The 15,858-nt window shown below is 44.3% G+C and overlaps 1 protein-coding gene across 1 annotated transcript in view; it reads left to right on the top strand.

The window, feature by feature from the left end:
• Positions 1-7,533, top strand: part of LOC120022048 (plexin-B1-like) — a 35,577-nt gene extending 28,044 nt beyond the window's left edge. The window contains exons 23-33 of the mRNA XM_038965845.1: positions 44-110; positions 715-861; positions 2,267-2,432; positions 2,806-2,909; positions 3,153-3,237; positions 3,525-3,691; positions 3,815-3,975; positions 5,417-5,564; positions 5,689-5,829; positions 6,142-6,216; positions 6,582-7,533. Coding sequence (XP_038821773.1) covers positions 44-110; positions 715-861; positions 2,267-2,432; positions 2,806-2,909; positions 3,153-3,237; positions 3,525-3,691; positions 3,815-3,975; positions 5,417-5,564; positions 5,689-5,829; positions 6,142-6,216; positions 6,582-6,686 — 1,366 coding nt within the window. The 3' untranslated portion in view covers positions 6,687-7,533. The remainder of the gene's footprint in view (positions 1-43; positions 111-714; positions 862-2,266; positions 2,433-2,805; positions 2,910-3,152; positions 3,238-3,524; positions 3,692-3,814; positions 3,976-5,416; positions 5,565-5,688; positions 5,830-6,141; positions 6,217-6,581) is intronic.
• The last annotated feature ends 8,325 nt before the right edge of the window (positions 7,534-15,858 follow it).

Below are 15,858 nucleotides of genomic sequence, written 5' to 3'. Positions count from 1 at the left end.
CCATGGACCTGTAACTGATTTTTAACATGGCGTCATTTTTCAGAACGGAGACAGTGGTGGAGAAGCTTCTGACCAACTGGATGTCCATCTGCCTTTACGCTTTCCTCAGGGTGAGTCGGCCCACATGAATTACTGTCACACAAAGAGGAGGAAATGATGGCCCCATTCCACAGGCAGCCCCATTCATATTTTTTTTGCCGCTAATTGGTTTTATGACAGATCAGATCTTTTTTGCCAATAATTGCGCAAAAGATCAGAATTGGGCTGCCTGTGTAAACGCAGCCAATTGGACAGAAATGATGGGCCCCCGTTCTTTAGAAGTGCATTGTTGTGCAGCGTCTTGCTCCCTTCCTTGAAGTAATCACAGATGAGACACAATTGGACAGAGATAAAATGGCTCCACCACATGGCTTTCACCTGTCCACTCATTTCTAATCCGTGATTACATGGAAGGAAGGATTCACTTTAGAAGAATGCGAACGGGGCCTTTATTCCAGGGGTGGGAATCTTGGCTATGTCTTCCATGCCAGTTTGAAGCATACTTGGGTCAAAATGCCTTGTAGCATTAGCATTTATTAGCGTAAACATAATCACTGTATGTTGTGTCCTTGTCTTTCCCAGGACAGTGATTGTTAGCATGATGCTAATTGTTTACCTGATCGTTAGCATGGTTTGCCTGATGCTAGTTGTTTAACTGTTGTTGTTTCTCCCTAGGACTCTGCAGGCGAGTCCCTGTACATGTTGTTCAGGGCTATCAAGCACCAGGTGGACAAGGGGCCGGTGGATGCGGTGACGGGAAAAGCAAAGTACACGCTCAACGACAACCGCCTGCTCCGAGAAGACGTGGAGTACAAGACCCTGGTGAGGATGCACACACTCAGGAGTTCAGACACACACTCACACGGACTCAAAGACACAAACGTGTTCAGACACACACACACTCAGGGGTTCAGACACACACACACACTCAGGGGTTCAGACACACACACACACTCAGGGGTTCAGACACACACACACACTCAGGGGTTCAGACACACACACACACTCAGGGGTTCAGACACACACACACACTCAGCGGTTCAGACACACACACACACTCAGCGGTTCAGACACACACACACACTCAGCGGTTCAGACACACACACACACTCAGGGGTTCAGACACACACACACACTCAGGGGTTCAGACACACACACACACTCAGGGGTTCAGACACACACACACACTCAGGGGTTCAGACACACACACACACACACACTCAGGGGTTCAGACACACACACACACACACACACTCAGGGGTTCAGACACACACACACACACACACTCAGGGGTTCAGACACACACACACACACACTCAGGGGTTCAGACACACACACACACACACTCAGGGGTTCAGACACACACACACACACACTCAGGGGTTCAGACACACACACACACACACTCAGGGGTTCAGACACACACACACACACACTCAGGGGTTCAGACACACACACACACACACTCAGGGGTTCAGAGACACACACACACACACTCAGGGGTTCAGACACACACACACACACACTCAGGGGTTCAGACACACACACACACACTCAGGGGTTCAGACACACACACACACACACACTCAGGGGTTCAGACACACACACACACACACACTCAGGGGTTCAGACACACACACACACACTCAGGGGTTCAGACACACACACACACACTCAGGGGTTCAGACACACACACACACTCAGGGGTTCAGACACACACACACACTCAGGGGTTCAGACACACACACACACACTCAGGGGTTCAGACACACACACACACACACTCAGGGGTTCAGACACACACACACACACACTCAGGGGTTCAGACACACACACACACACACACTCAGGGGTTCAGACACACACACACACACACTCAGGGGTTCAGACACACACACACACACACTCAGGGGTTCAGACACACACACACACACACTCAGGGGTTCAGACACACACACACACACACTCAGGGGTTCAGACACACACACACACGGACTCAAAGATACAAACGTGTTCAGACACACACACACACATTCAAGGGTTCAGACCCACACTCAAACACGTGCGCACACATGTCCACTCAATCTAACCACACACGCACAGTGTGTTTTTTTTCTTCAGTGAAAAGCCAGAGATAGATAAATAGATTATATATACATCCAAGAAAGTGTGCTTTGTGAGTGATTTTGAAAGCTCATCCTCGCTCTCTTTCCTCCCCCTCTCCCAGACCCTGAACGTGTTGATGCAGGGTGGGGGGGTGAACGAGACCCAGCCGCTGCCCTCCAAGGTGCTGGACATAGACACCATCACCCAGGTGAAGGAGAAACTCCTGGACCAGGTCTACAAGGGCACCTCCTTCTCCCACCGGCCACACACAGACTCCCTAGACCTGGGTGAGAAGCACGCACGCACTCTCTCTCTCTCTCTCTCTCTCTCTCTCTCTCTCTCTCGCACTCTCTCTCGCACTCTCTCTCTCTCTCGCACACTCTCTCTCTCTCTCGCACACTCTCTCTCTCTCTCTCTCTCGCACACTCTCTCTCTCGCACACTCTCTCACACACATGCACACATGCACTCTCTCTCACACACATGCACTCTCTCTCACATGCACTCTCTCTCTCGCACGCACACACACACAACGATGCGCACGCACACACACACAGCCTCTTTTATATCTCTCTTTTAATATCATTTTTGTGTTCTTTAATATAGTGTTCTATTTTACTTCTGTCTATAGCCCTGTCTAACATTGTGTGTGTGTTTTCAGAGTGGAGGTCCGGTGTAGCTGGTCATTTGATCCTGTCTGATGAAGACCTGACATCTGTTGTCCAGGGCAACTGGAAGCGCCTCAATACACTACAACACTACAAGGTCTGCTCCCACACACATTCATAGAGCCTTCCTAACGCTTCATACAGAGTTTGTAACACGTAAAGTATTTATAGAGCCTTTATAAAGCATTCATAATGGCTTTAAGATTTAACATTCATGTTTCTAAGCCTTTACTTAACGGTGTATCACTTCGTTATCCCTTCATAAGCATTCATAAGCCTTCATAGTGCATACACTAACCGTTTGAGAGATTTATAAGTTGTTGTTATTTTTGTGTGTTAGGTTCCAGATGGCGCGACAGTGGCTTTGGTCCCGCGCCACAGCAAACACATCCACCACGACAATCATGACTACGTAGCAGGGGAAAGTGAGTTCCGCTTGCATTTTTGTTCCTCTCTCTCTCTGGGAAATGTCTCGTTGTTCTTCTACAGTGCACAGCCAAACTAGCTATATGTCCAGTTTCTTCCACTAAGTTTCTGTCGAATAAGTGTCAGTGTATCTCGTCTTGAGAAAGGCCACTAGGCTGAAACGTTGACTCCGATGTTCACTTTTGTGGACATGGAATAAAAAATACAAGATAAGCATTTTTATTTTATTCTTTCAAACGTTCTTTCTCAACCCTTCTCCTTTCTTCTCTCCCCCTCCCTCATTCAGAGACGCCCATGCTGGAGGACGCGGACGAGGGCGGGGTGAGGCTGTGGCACCTGGTCAAGGCCAGTGAGGAGCCTGAGCTACCCAAGCACCGCCGGGGCAGCGTGAGGGAGAGGGAGAGGGCCAAGGCTATACCAGAGATCTACCTCACACGCCTGCTCTCTATGAAGGTAGATACTGGATGCACACATACACACTAAGAATCAAGTGAAGAGCCAGATGCTGTAGACACACACACTTCCACCCACTTTCAAACCCTAACCTTTTCCACATCTCCCTCCCTCCCTCCACAGGGAACTCTGCAGAAGTTTGTAGACGACCTGTTCACTGTGATCCTGTCTACCAGTCGTCCCGTTCCGCTGGCCGTCAAGTACTTCTTTGACCTGCTGGACGACCAGGCACAACACCACGCCATCACTGACCCCGAGACCATCCACATCTGGAAGACCAACAGGTACACACACACACACACACACACACACACACACACACACACACACACACACACACACACACACACACGCCGATTGCAGACGCAGACACACATTACACGTACGCACATAGGTTCAACCCCACGCATATGCACACACACTTATCCCGATGCCGTCCACATCTGGAAGATCAACATGTGTGTCTTTGTGAATCTGTGTGTGTGCATACATGTGTATGTTTGTATGTGGTCTGGTGATATATGTATCTATATGTAAACTGACTTTCAGCATGCATATAGAGGGCACTAAATTTGTACTGCACTGAATCAGATGACAGATGAAATGGATAATAAGATGACAGTTGGAGCTGTAGTTTTAGATTTCAGTGCAGCCTTTGTTATTAATAATAAATTGATATTGAAGTAACTCACTTTGGCTTTACATCACATGGTTGGAGAGTTATTTATCCAATAGAACCCAGAGAGTGTTCTTCAATAGAAGCTTCTCTAGCATCAGCAATATACAGCGCGGTGTCCCACAGGGCAGCTGCCTTGAGCCGTCACTCTTCTCTATTTTGAATGACTATGTATGCGGATGACCCAAAGCCAGTGAGCTCACTGAAATTCCAGTGGGTATCAGAATGGGTGATTTAATAATAAACTAGTCTTAAATGCATCTAAAACTAAAAACATTGTATTTGGTTCAAAACATTCTCTGAGACCTAAACCTCAGCTGGAGTTGTACATAAAGGGTGTGACCATTGAGCAAGTTGAGGAATCTACACTCCTAGGTCTATGTCTGTTATAAAGATGTTTTTACACAACAATCTATTGTATTAGTTGTTCAGGCTCGGGTCTTGTCAGGTAATATGATCAAGTGCAGCAAAAAAAGACCTAGCAAAGCTGCAGGTGGCTCAAAACAGAGCAGCACGCCTTGCTCTTAACTGCACATACAGAACGAACATCAACAATATGCATGCCAGTCTTTCCCGGTTGAGGGTTGACGAGATACAAACTGCTTCTCCTAGTTATGAGAAATATTACTGTAATGACAATTTCAGATTGACTGCATAATCAAATAAAATTCAGCTCAGACACCTCATATATATATATACCCCACAAGACATTCCACCAGGGGTCTCTTCACAGTCCCCAAGTCCAAAACAAATTCACGCAATGCACAGTACTACACAGAGCCGTGATCGCATGGATCTCCCATCTCCAAGTACCGAAGCAAACAGAAAAATGACCTTTTAAAAAATGGTTTAAACATCTCATGGAACGGCGGGACTGTGAGGGGACACACAGACACACTAACACAGACAATTTTTTGTTGTGTTTGTATATTGTTGTATAGAGTAGCTACTGCTTCTGTAAAAGCTCATGGGGATCCAAATAAACAAATATATATGTAACATGTGAACATGGCAATAACAGTTCTGTAACGCTGGTTCCCTGCCTTCAGTTTGCCCCTGAGGTTCTGGATCAACATTGTGAAGAACCCCCAGTTCATCTTTGACGTTCAGCCCTCGGACCACGTGGACGCTGTGCTGACGGTCATCTCCCAGACGTTCATGGACTCCTGCACCACCGCTGAGCACAAGCTGGGCAGAGTGAGAGAGACAGATAGGGAGAGACGGGACCAAGGGACAGGGTGGGATGAGAGGACTATGGATGATGTGATATTTCTTTTTCTAAACTGGTTCTCTCTCTCTTTCCCTCCGTTTCTCTCTCCAGGATTCACCAATCAACAAACTGCTGTATGCCCGAGACATCCCCCGTTACAAGCAGATGGTGGAAAGGTACTACGCTGACATCAGACAGACCATCTCTGCCAGTGATCAGGAGATGAACTCCGCTCTAGCAGAGCTGTCCAGGGTGGGTATTTTACTTCAGTTTATTTGTTCAGTAAACACTGTATTGTTCCTTTTAAAAGGGAGAGTTCACCCAAAAGCGATCTTCGCAAAAGTGATCTTCCATCAAAGTTTTTGCTCTGTACTGAAAGTGCTCCATCTTGAAAACTTGACTGCTGACAGTTTGAGTTAACTATCCCTTTAAGCTGTTCTTTGTCCTATCGTTAATTGAACTTTATATTAGCACATTTTCAATTCAACTTCAGTTAATCTTTGAAAAGATGTGCTTATTATTTATTTGGAATGACATGAAAATATGTTTTTTTCCCCCAACCAGAATTACTCAGGAGAGTTGAATTACCTTGTCGCCCTGCACGAGTTGTACAAGTACATCAACAAATACTATGACCAGGTGAGTTTTCATTCAGTCGCTTGTCTGGTTGGATGGAATAACGAATCATAGTTGTCTTTGGTTTACCTTGCACCTGCTCTAAACTGGATTTGTGTTCCTCCCTCTCTCCTTCCCTCCCTCCCGCCTTCCCTCCTTCTCTCCTTTCATCCCTCTCTCTCCTTTCATCCCTCTCTCACTCCACGCCTCTCTTTCTCTCCATCCCTCTTTCTCTCTCTCTCACTCCCTCTCTTTCTGTCTCACTCCATCCCATCCCTCTCCATCCCACTCTCTCTCCATCCGTCTATCACTCCACCATTCTCCATCACACTCCACCGTTCTCCATCTATCTTCATCCCTTTCTCTCTCTCCATCCCTCCCTCTCTCAGATCATCGGGGCCCTAGAGGAGGACAGCATGGCCCAGAAAATGCAGCTGGGCTACCGGCTCCAGCAGGTCGCTGCAGCCGTGGAGAACAAAGTCACCGACTTGTGACAGCAGAACCACCGACCGAGACCACGCCGGCCAGGGGGACCACATTAAGAGACGCGCACACTGTGAGGTTACCCACTAGAGTGGGGGAGGGAAACGCAGAGTGAGGAGCAAAAAGCCCCACCCCCTTTTCCACATTAAGGGCCAATGGGTGACTGGTGTTTACACACAAACTCTCCTTTTTTTTTGGGGGGGGGGGGGGGTGGATTGGGCTGCTGGACACATGAAGCCCTCTAGAGATGGTGGTGGACACAAACCCTTCTCTCACTCTCCACTGTGGACAACAACAGGAGGGAAAGGGCAAGGGAGACATACAGACCAGGAGCCTTTGTTTGTATGTCCCACCCGTTCAACCTTCAGCCTTGAGTTGGACCACGTTGTGGCATCTGCGTCTGCCTCTCTTCTAGAACTCTCTGTGGAAGTAGGAGAATTATAAGAAAGTGCTTGGGAGATCTGGATGTTATCCGGACGCTATCTGGACATTACGTGACGTGTCAATGGAAACGTGCTGAAGTCAAAACTCTGTAGTCTCATATGAATGAATGAAAGAAGTCGTGTTATATGTATCAACATGGTGGTTCTAGTGGAAGCTAGATGGAGAGTGAGTGTGAGAGAGAGATGGAAAGGACTTACCGGTCACTGTTTTTGGTATGGTATGACGTGAAGCCTTTTCACAATGGGAAACACTGGGTGGATGAAATGGAAAAGGGTACTTCCCATGCCTTGTGCTTGTGTCGTTGCATAATTAGAGGTTGTATGTCTGTCCATCTCCCTCTTTAAATGTGCATGCGTGCAAGGGTAAACTGTTTTGGTTTACATGCCCTGCCCACAGACACCATTGTTTTATGTAATTGAGGATATACAGTACCAGTCAAAAGTTTGGACACACCTACTCATTCAAGGGTTTTTCTTTATTTTTACTATTTTCTACATTGTAGAATAATAGTGAAGACATCAAAACAATGAAATAACACATATGGAATCATGTAGTAACCAAGTACTTCTTCAAAGTAGCCACCCATTGCCTTGATGACAGCTTTGCACACTCTTGGCATTCTCTCAACCAGCTTCATGATGAATGCTTTTCCAACAGTCTTGAAGGAGTTCGCACATATGCTGAGGACTTGTTGGCTGCTTTTCCTTCACTCTGCGGTCTGACTCATCCCAAACCATCTCAATTTGGTTGAGGTCGGGCGATTCTGGAAGCCAGGTCATCTGATGCAGCACTCCATCACCCTCCTTGGTCAAATAGCCCTTACACAGCCTGGAGGTGTGTTTTGGGTCATTGTCCTGTTGAAAAACAAATGATAGTCCCACTAAGAGCAAACCAGATGAGATGGCGTATTGCTGCAGAATGCTGTGGTAGCCATGCCGGTTAAGTGTGCCTTGAATTCTAAATAAATCACAGACAGTGTCATTAGCAAAGCACCATCACCTCAACCATGCTTCATGGTGGGAACCACACATGCAGAGATCATCTGTTCACCTACTCTGCGTCTCACAAAGACACGGTGGTTGGAACCAAAAACCTCAAATTTGGAGTCGTCAGACCAAAGGACAGATTTCCACCGGTCTAATGTCCATTGCTCGTGTTTCTTGGCCCAAGCAAGTCTCTTCTTATTATTGGTGTCCTTTAGTAGTGGTTTATTTGCAGCAATTTGACCATGAAGGCCTGATTCACGTAATCTCTTTTGAACAGTTGATGTGTCTGTTACTTGAACTCTGAAGTGTTTATTTGGGCTGCAATTTCTGAGGCTGGTAACTCTAATGAACATATCCTCTGCAGCAGAGGTAACTCAGGGTCTTCCTTTCCTGTGGCGGTCCTTACGAGAGCCAGTTTCATCATACCGCTTGATGGTTTTTGTGACTGCACTTGAAGAAACTCAAAGTTCTTGAAATGTTCTGCATTAACTGACCTTCATGTCTTAACGTAATGATGGACTGTCATTTCTCTTTGCTTATTTGAGCTGTTCTTTTCATAATATGGACTTGGTCTTTTACCAAATAGGGCTGTCTTCTGTATACCACCCCTACCTTGTCACAACAACTAATTGGCTCAAATCAAATACATTTTATTTGTCACATAAACATGGTTAGCAGATGTTAATGCGAGTGTAGCGAAATGCTTGTGCTTCTAGTTCCGACAGTGCAGTAATATCTAAAAATTCCCCAACAACTACCTAATACACACAAATCTAAAGGGGTGAATGAGAATATGTACATGTAAATATATGGATGAGCGATGGCCGAGCGGCATGGGCAAGGTGCAATAGATAGTATAAAATACAGTATATACAAGTGATATGAGTAGTGTAAGATATGTAAACATTATTAAAGTGGCATTATTTAGAGTGGCATTGTATAAAGTAACTAGTGATCCATTTATTAAAGTGGCCAGTGATTGGGTCTCAATGTAGGCAGCAGCCTCTGAGTTACTGATTTGCTGTTTAGCAGTCTGATGGCCTTGAGATAGAAGCTGTTTTTCGGTCTCTCGGTCCCAGCTTTGATGCACCTGTACTGACCTCGCCTTCTGGATGGTAGCGGTGTGATCAGGCAGTGGCTCGGGTGGTTGATGTCCTTGATGATCTTTTTGGGCTTCCTGTGACATTGGGTGCTGTAGGTGTCATGGAGGGCAGGTAGTTTGCCCCCGGTGATGCGTTGTGCAGACCGCACCACCCTCTGAAGGGCCTTGTGGTTGAGGGCGGTGTAGTTGCCATACCAGGCTGTGATACAGCGCGACTGGATGTTCTCAATTGTGCATCTGTAAAAGTTTGTCAGTTTTACAGATGCACAATCGAGAGCATCCTGTCGGGCTGTATCAAATGCATTAAGAAGGAAAGAAATTCCACAAATGAACTTTTATCAAGGCACACCTGTTATTTTAAATTCATTCCAGGTGACTACCTCATGAAGCTGGTTGAGAGAATGCCAAGAGTGTGCAAAGCTGTCAGCGAGGCAAAGGGTGGCTACTTTGAAGAATCTCATAAATAAAATATTTTGATTTAACACTTTTGGTTACTACATGATTCCATATGTGTTATTTCATAGTTTTGATGTCTTCACTATTATTCTACAATGTAGAAAATAGTGAAAATAAATAAAAACCCTTGAATGAGTAGGTGTGTCCAAACTTTTGACTGGTACTGTATATATGTTGGGCATTACTTGTATATACCTCCCTCTCTCTTGTGCACAATTGCCAGAATTCCGGTTGGATCTCCCCCCCATTCAAGACAAGACAATTTTTCACAGCAGAGTAAAATGTTTTATTAGCATTTCATAAACATTACTCGGAAACATACCCTATACAACTGTATTAATTGGTGACGATGTAGTTTCAAGGGTCTTGAGTCTCATCAATTATCAGCACTCTCCTCCTCCTTTTACTCAACTAAATACTCAAGCTATCCTCTTATCTCATTGAAACTTGTTTCATGTGATCACTGTTTGTCTGCTATGGTAAACCAGATTGTGTTCTCCCCCTGACTCTCTTTATGTCATAACAGTAGCTTTTCCATATCCGTCCAAATCATAAGGTCAAATGGTGTCTTTCACACACACGCACACATAGTTCACACATTATATATATTTTTTAATCAGTCTTTTAAAATCTGTAATTGTCATTCCGCTTTTTCAGGTAGCGCCCACGTCCATACACATCTGTGCGTTGTTCGTCTTTATGTTATCGGAACGGGAGGAAAATGTTATTGTAAGAGTTGAAATGAATAGCTCTGTCCTGACTAGACTGCAGGACTAAAAGAACGGTACTGAAAGCAGAGGCAGTCTTTCAAAAGGTACTGAAAATAGGTGACCGTGTGAATGAATTGTTTACTTCGACTGTTTGTTGCTTTAACGCTGTTTATTTTGACGTTTCTAAAAGGTAACGGTCACTGGAGGGACACTAGATCAGAGATTAAACAAACAAATCTCAACTTTTGAATTTAATATAGTTAAAACGTGTCCCGCAGACAGTATTTTATGGTGAATGTTCATACAGCTTCCCATGTTGTACATTTTTAACATTCCTTTTTTGTTTTAAACCAAGAAAATTCTACTGAATCATGATTTTTCACTTTGTGCTGTTCTGAGGTAGACTACTTATCTGACATTGGAGACCGCTCATTGATATGTGCAGTTCTTCTATTGAACACAAGATGGCAACCGCTCCTATATTTGTTGAACTTGTATTCTAACACAAGTAAACTGCTGTATTTACTGTACATGAAGTTTCACAGAAAATTCTTTGACCTAGTCATATTTTCCAAGGTTTGATTCAAATATTAGGATTGTAAAGCATTAATTTCCATTTCTGAACTTTACCGATATGAGTTCTAATGGTTTCCCCGTGGGCTATGTTATTCCTCATTTGCTCACCTCGACATGCTCTATTAGACAACAGACGTATTTTCTAAAGCTAGGTTGCGTCCCAAATGGCACCCATTTAGGGTTAGGATTATACGGATTTGGTCAAAAGTAATGCATTATGTAGGGAATCCGCTACCATTTGGGACGCATCCCTAGACTTCTCATTCTGTCCCACAGAGCTTTAATAGTTTGTTGAAGTTAGGATGAAATCCTTTGGTAAAGCTACGTACCAAGCAACAACGTTATCACATGAATTGGAGGTGTTGCATGAATGTTAACTACACATAAGCCTTAACTGATTTATGGATGAAGTTTGACACCACCTTCCTGGTAGGCTATATCTTCATATGATATAGCAATGAGTCGGCATATCATTTCACTGTAAAACCCAATCACGTGTCTTCCTGTTTGGATAGCCAATCATTTCAGAGAGAGGCACCTTTTTTTAACAGATGTGCAGGGAGTGTATCCGTTACATGCCATCGTGTAGGTTCTCCAGTTTGATGCTCTTTCATGTGCACCACCATTATCCCTAGATTGCACAGTATAACCGAATCATAGTAGCCTATAGGCTAACATCACACTACTTACCACATGCAATTAATGTCTCATTTGAATGGACAATTAGTACTGTCATATGCTTTTAATGTAGACGAGTATGTATGAAGCCTTATGATGGAGGTCATTTGAGGAAAAAAACTAACTATTGTTAGGCTGTATAAATTCAGCTATGTAGAGCAGGCTCTGCAATGAGCAATTTGTAAGGATGGTTCTTCTTTTGTCTGTTAATATCATTGTACATAATGACTTCAACAATGTAACTTGTAGCGACTTAATCTGTTTAATAAGAGAGTGTAAATTCACACTACCTGGAGGTGTGTTTAATAAAGTATTCGTAAAATCACACGCTCTTTGTCTACACCTGTCTCATATGGAGTAATGTTTTGAAGTGAAGGGAATTTCAGTCCACTATGCTCGTTTCCACATTTGTCTGCACTGACATATTGCTTTCAGATCAGTGTAAGGAAATGAGGAATGGAAGGCCCTTCACTTAGTCATGAAAATGAAATAATCGCTCTAACATTACCTAATGCCTTCACACACCATATGCAAAACAAATCAGTTTGAGGAGGGTCATGAAGTGACTAAGCAGCATGCATGGGAAACTACTTGAACAAAGTTAGGAAACTTTCAGAACCTAATGACGGAGGAACAAATTTAGTTTCACACGACCCATTATTAGTGCAGAACTGGATGTGTGTGTGTGTGGGGGGGGGGGGGGGTTAAAAGTGACGCCACCTGGTAGAGTACAACGGGAAAAGGAGCCAAATATTATCTGTTATATTGGTAAGATGGTCAAGTGACTGCTATAACAATGGAAATACATGTCCTCAAAGATGGTAAGCAGGAGTGAGGAGGGTGGGACCATTCTAGCCAATGAGAGGGCAGAAGAGGGCAGATACGCTTTTCTATTGCCTATGCCGAGCAAGGGGCCAGGGTTCTGGTCAAGAAGCACTGTCTTCGAATGCACCTACTGTTTTGCTTTGGTACTGCAGCTTAACTGACAGTCCAGAAAGACAATTTCCATAGACGGCCACATAGATTTGAACATTCCTAATAAGACACTTTAGTCATCACCATACGTTGAATTATTCAAATAATTGTCGCTGAGGCAGATGTCTTTTTTCATCACTCACAGCCAAAGATAGTAACATTTTATATTCATCCAATGTCTGCCATGTTTATGGATGATATCTTTACTGCTCCCTGTGCGCACTGAGTGCTAGTGCGCATGTGATGCTGGTCTGTATAAACCAGATACAATCTGGAACATGAGTAGATTATCCATTTGTGGTTTCAGGGTGGGTGAAACCAGAGTCGGGTGCTGTGGAATCGGTGGAGGTAACCTGAAGTGGTCTTGTGATAATTGTTTGTGTTTCTGCTGGTCAGAGGGAGCAGGCACTTCGCACCAAACGAATTCGGACAAGAGATGTGACTTGAATTGCTCTCAAGAAAAGGGCACTATTGAAAGGAGTGACTACTGGGGTAGTGGTAAATGTGAAAGTGGATCAACTGAAGGGAAAGATTCCTGGTGTTTGTGATACTCGTCGTTTGGTGCAACACTAACAGGGTGGCGTGAGTGGTGAAAGACTAATTGTCTGTCGTTTTGATGTTGAGTATTTGGCCGATAGTGATGTTAGGATATTTCAGTTATCCCGTACGAGCTTATGTGCCAAATACATTACGTTGTTACAGGTGTCAAGCGTATGCGCATGTGGCAGCAGTGTGTAGGAGGGAGGTTCCTAGGTGTGAGCAGAAGGGCATGAGACAAAGGAACGTGCAGCATTGGGTAAAGATGCGGTACGTGTTAATTGTAGGGGTGCCCAAGTGGCTGGGGATCAGAAATGTCTGTTGTGAGAGAGGCAGGTTGAGGTTACCAGGGTTAGAGTAGAGCAGAGGGTGTTGTATGCTGAGGCAGTGAAGAAAGTTGAGGAAGACTGGTCAAAGGGGAGGGATCCTGAGAAGTTTTGCATGTAGTAGATCTGTACCAGTACAGAGGGAATGGCCAAAGAGTGATGTATGCTTCAGTAAGATTGGCTTTTTAGCGTTCATAGCAATGGTTATCATGTCATTATGTCGTTGAAAATAGAGGTTGTGATGGCAGCTGCAGAGAAGTATTTGGGTGTACGAGATTTGACGTCAGAAGAGTTACAGGGTCTGTTGAGTGGTGGTGTCCTGTCCTTTTAGGCTGTTGGACTGAGGTAGGACTAGATAGGTTTAAATAGTGGAGTAGGGTGGTGGGTTTTTAATGAGTGTAGGGTTAGATGGTAGGGTATTTATTTCCCTACTTTCCAAGTATAAGGGAGTTATATTCCAGTCTAGTCGGTGGGTGCAATACAACATTTATTGCCAACTGCCGTTAAACGTCATTGAAGAAGACATGAGTAGTATACCTTGAAAACAATGGTCGGACATCTTGGACGCAGTCTCCAGTTCTTATTATACCTCACTGATGCGGAGTCAGCAGAAAATGCTAACATCCTGTCTTCAGGGATACCGTATTTTCAATCTATTTTATGAACTCCGCTCAGGTGTCTTTCTCTTTTCTAGGCCTGCTATGTAAAGTTAGTGAACAACAGGCACAACCATATAGTGCCATTGAGGAAATCTCCATTTTCTTCTTCACGATTGTCTGATCCCTCCTGATGACATGACTCCAACCGGGTCACCAGGAGGGATCAGCCAATGAAGTTGGAAGTCCGACCCAGTGGACTTCATTAAAATGGTTGAAACTCTAAATGGCGCTGCCCAGAAAGATTGAGGAGGGTTGTTGTTTTTTTTTAGAGCAATGGCGGAAGCAGAATCACTGCTTGATTCTGTTGGCGCGAGTGAAGATCGAGACATTTAGTGGAATACTGTAACATCTGAGAATGGAGCTAAAAGGGCTAAAGTTGTAAATGAAGATTAGCCTCAGTATGATAATGCCTCATGTTGGAATGCATTTCATGAGCAAGGATGTTTTTTTGGGGGGGGAACCTGTTTGCGGTCACAAAGATGGTGAAGGATACATTGGGAGAAGTGGAGTCAGTCAGTGATCTGATGTTGATTTCATGTGTGTCAAAAGAACTAAAGGAGAAAGCACTGTGGCTGTTCAAATGATCTACGCATGAAGTGGAATGCTATGATTATCGGAGTAGGGCACCGATAAAAGGTGTCATATCTGGCATCTCGATGGATATTGAGGCTTCATGGTTTATGATGAAGCAACTTACAACATGCTAATGTAAAAACATTCAGTTCTAACATTTTGGCCAAGTGTTTATCATCTGATTCACGTCGCTTAACCCGCACTGTGAATGGAAAGGAGCAGGAAAGCCTTTCTTATGTTTGATGAAGAATTTCTCCCAACCCATGTAAAGCTGGGATATATGAGATATACATATGCTGTGCGAGCTTATGTACAAAAGTCACTTCAATGTCATAAATGTAAACGTTTGGCCATGTGTCACGTGTTTGCAAACGGAATATCATTGTTGAAGAGTCTGAGGATGCAAGGTGTTGCAATTGTGATGGGAGTCACGTTCCAGAGTTCCCCTAGTGCCCTGTTAGGGTGAAGGAGGTCAAAGTAGGACAGATCAGGACTGTCGAAGGTCTAATATGCAGAGGCAGTGACAATTGTCAAAGCAGCGAGTAGAGATGATGAAGCTATGGCAGTGGATGCCCAACAGTCTGTTGATGTCAGCCAGTTGAGAGATCCTGAAACACTAATCGTGAAGGTTGATTTTGCTGCGTGTATTGGGTTCTTGGATCTCCAGGATTTCACAGCTGAAACATTGCAGGGAATACTGTCTGAAGATGCTTCACCCGTTCAGGCCCCAGAGGCTGTGTAGGGATCTGAGTACATTTTGTTTTTTGAGAATAATATGAATGTTTTATTTTTTTCGTTCAAGTATCAGTTTTTACCCCACCCAGTATGTAGCGCCAATATACATTTTGGATGTAGTCCGAAAATACGTCCTTTTGGCCACTAGAGGCCTCTATCATTCTCTATGGGCACAACTCGGATAACGTTTTTGCCAAAATGCCACGTGCGTTAACTCATCAGTGCATTTATAAAAACCTAACCATTACAAAGCTTCTATTCGATCGAATAAACCTCACGTAGCAAATTAGCAAGTACATCTTTGGTTGACCAAATTAGACATTCAATGACCCCCATACAAAAATTGCTCACTTCATGGTCTTATTTTGGTGGACAGATTTTGGGCGGAGTAAACCCTCTCGCTTGGCCTCTTCCTCTCGGAACGAA

The sequence above is a fragment of the Salvelinus namaycush genome, chromosome 2 (genome assembly GCF_016432855.1).
Source record: "Salvelinus namaycush isolate Seneca chromosome 2, SaNama_1.0, whole genome shotgun sequence".
NCBI lineage: Eukaryota > Metazoa > Chordata > Actinopteri > Salmoniformes > Salmonidae > Salvelinus > Salvelinus namaycush.
The sequence above is the reverse complement of the archived record's forward strand: the minus strand, read 5'-3'. Positions and strand labels throughout refer to the sequence as shown.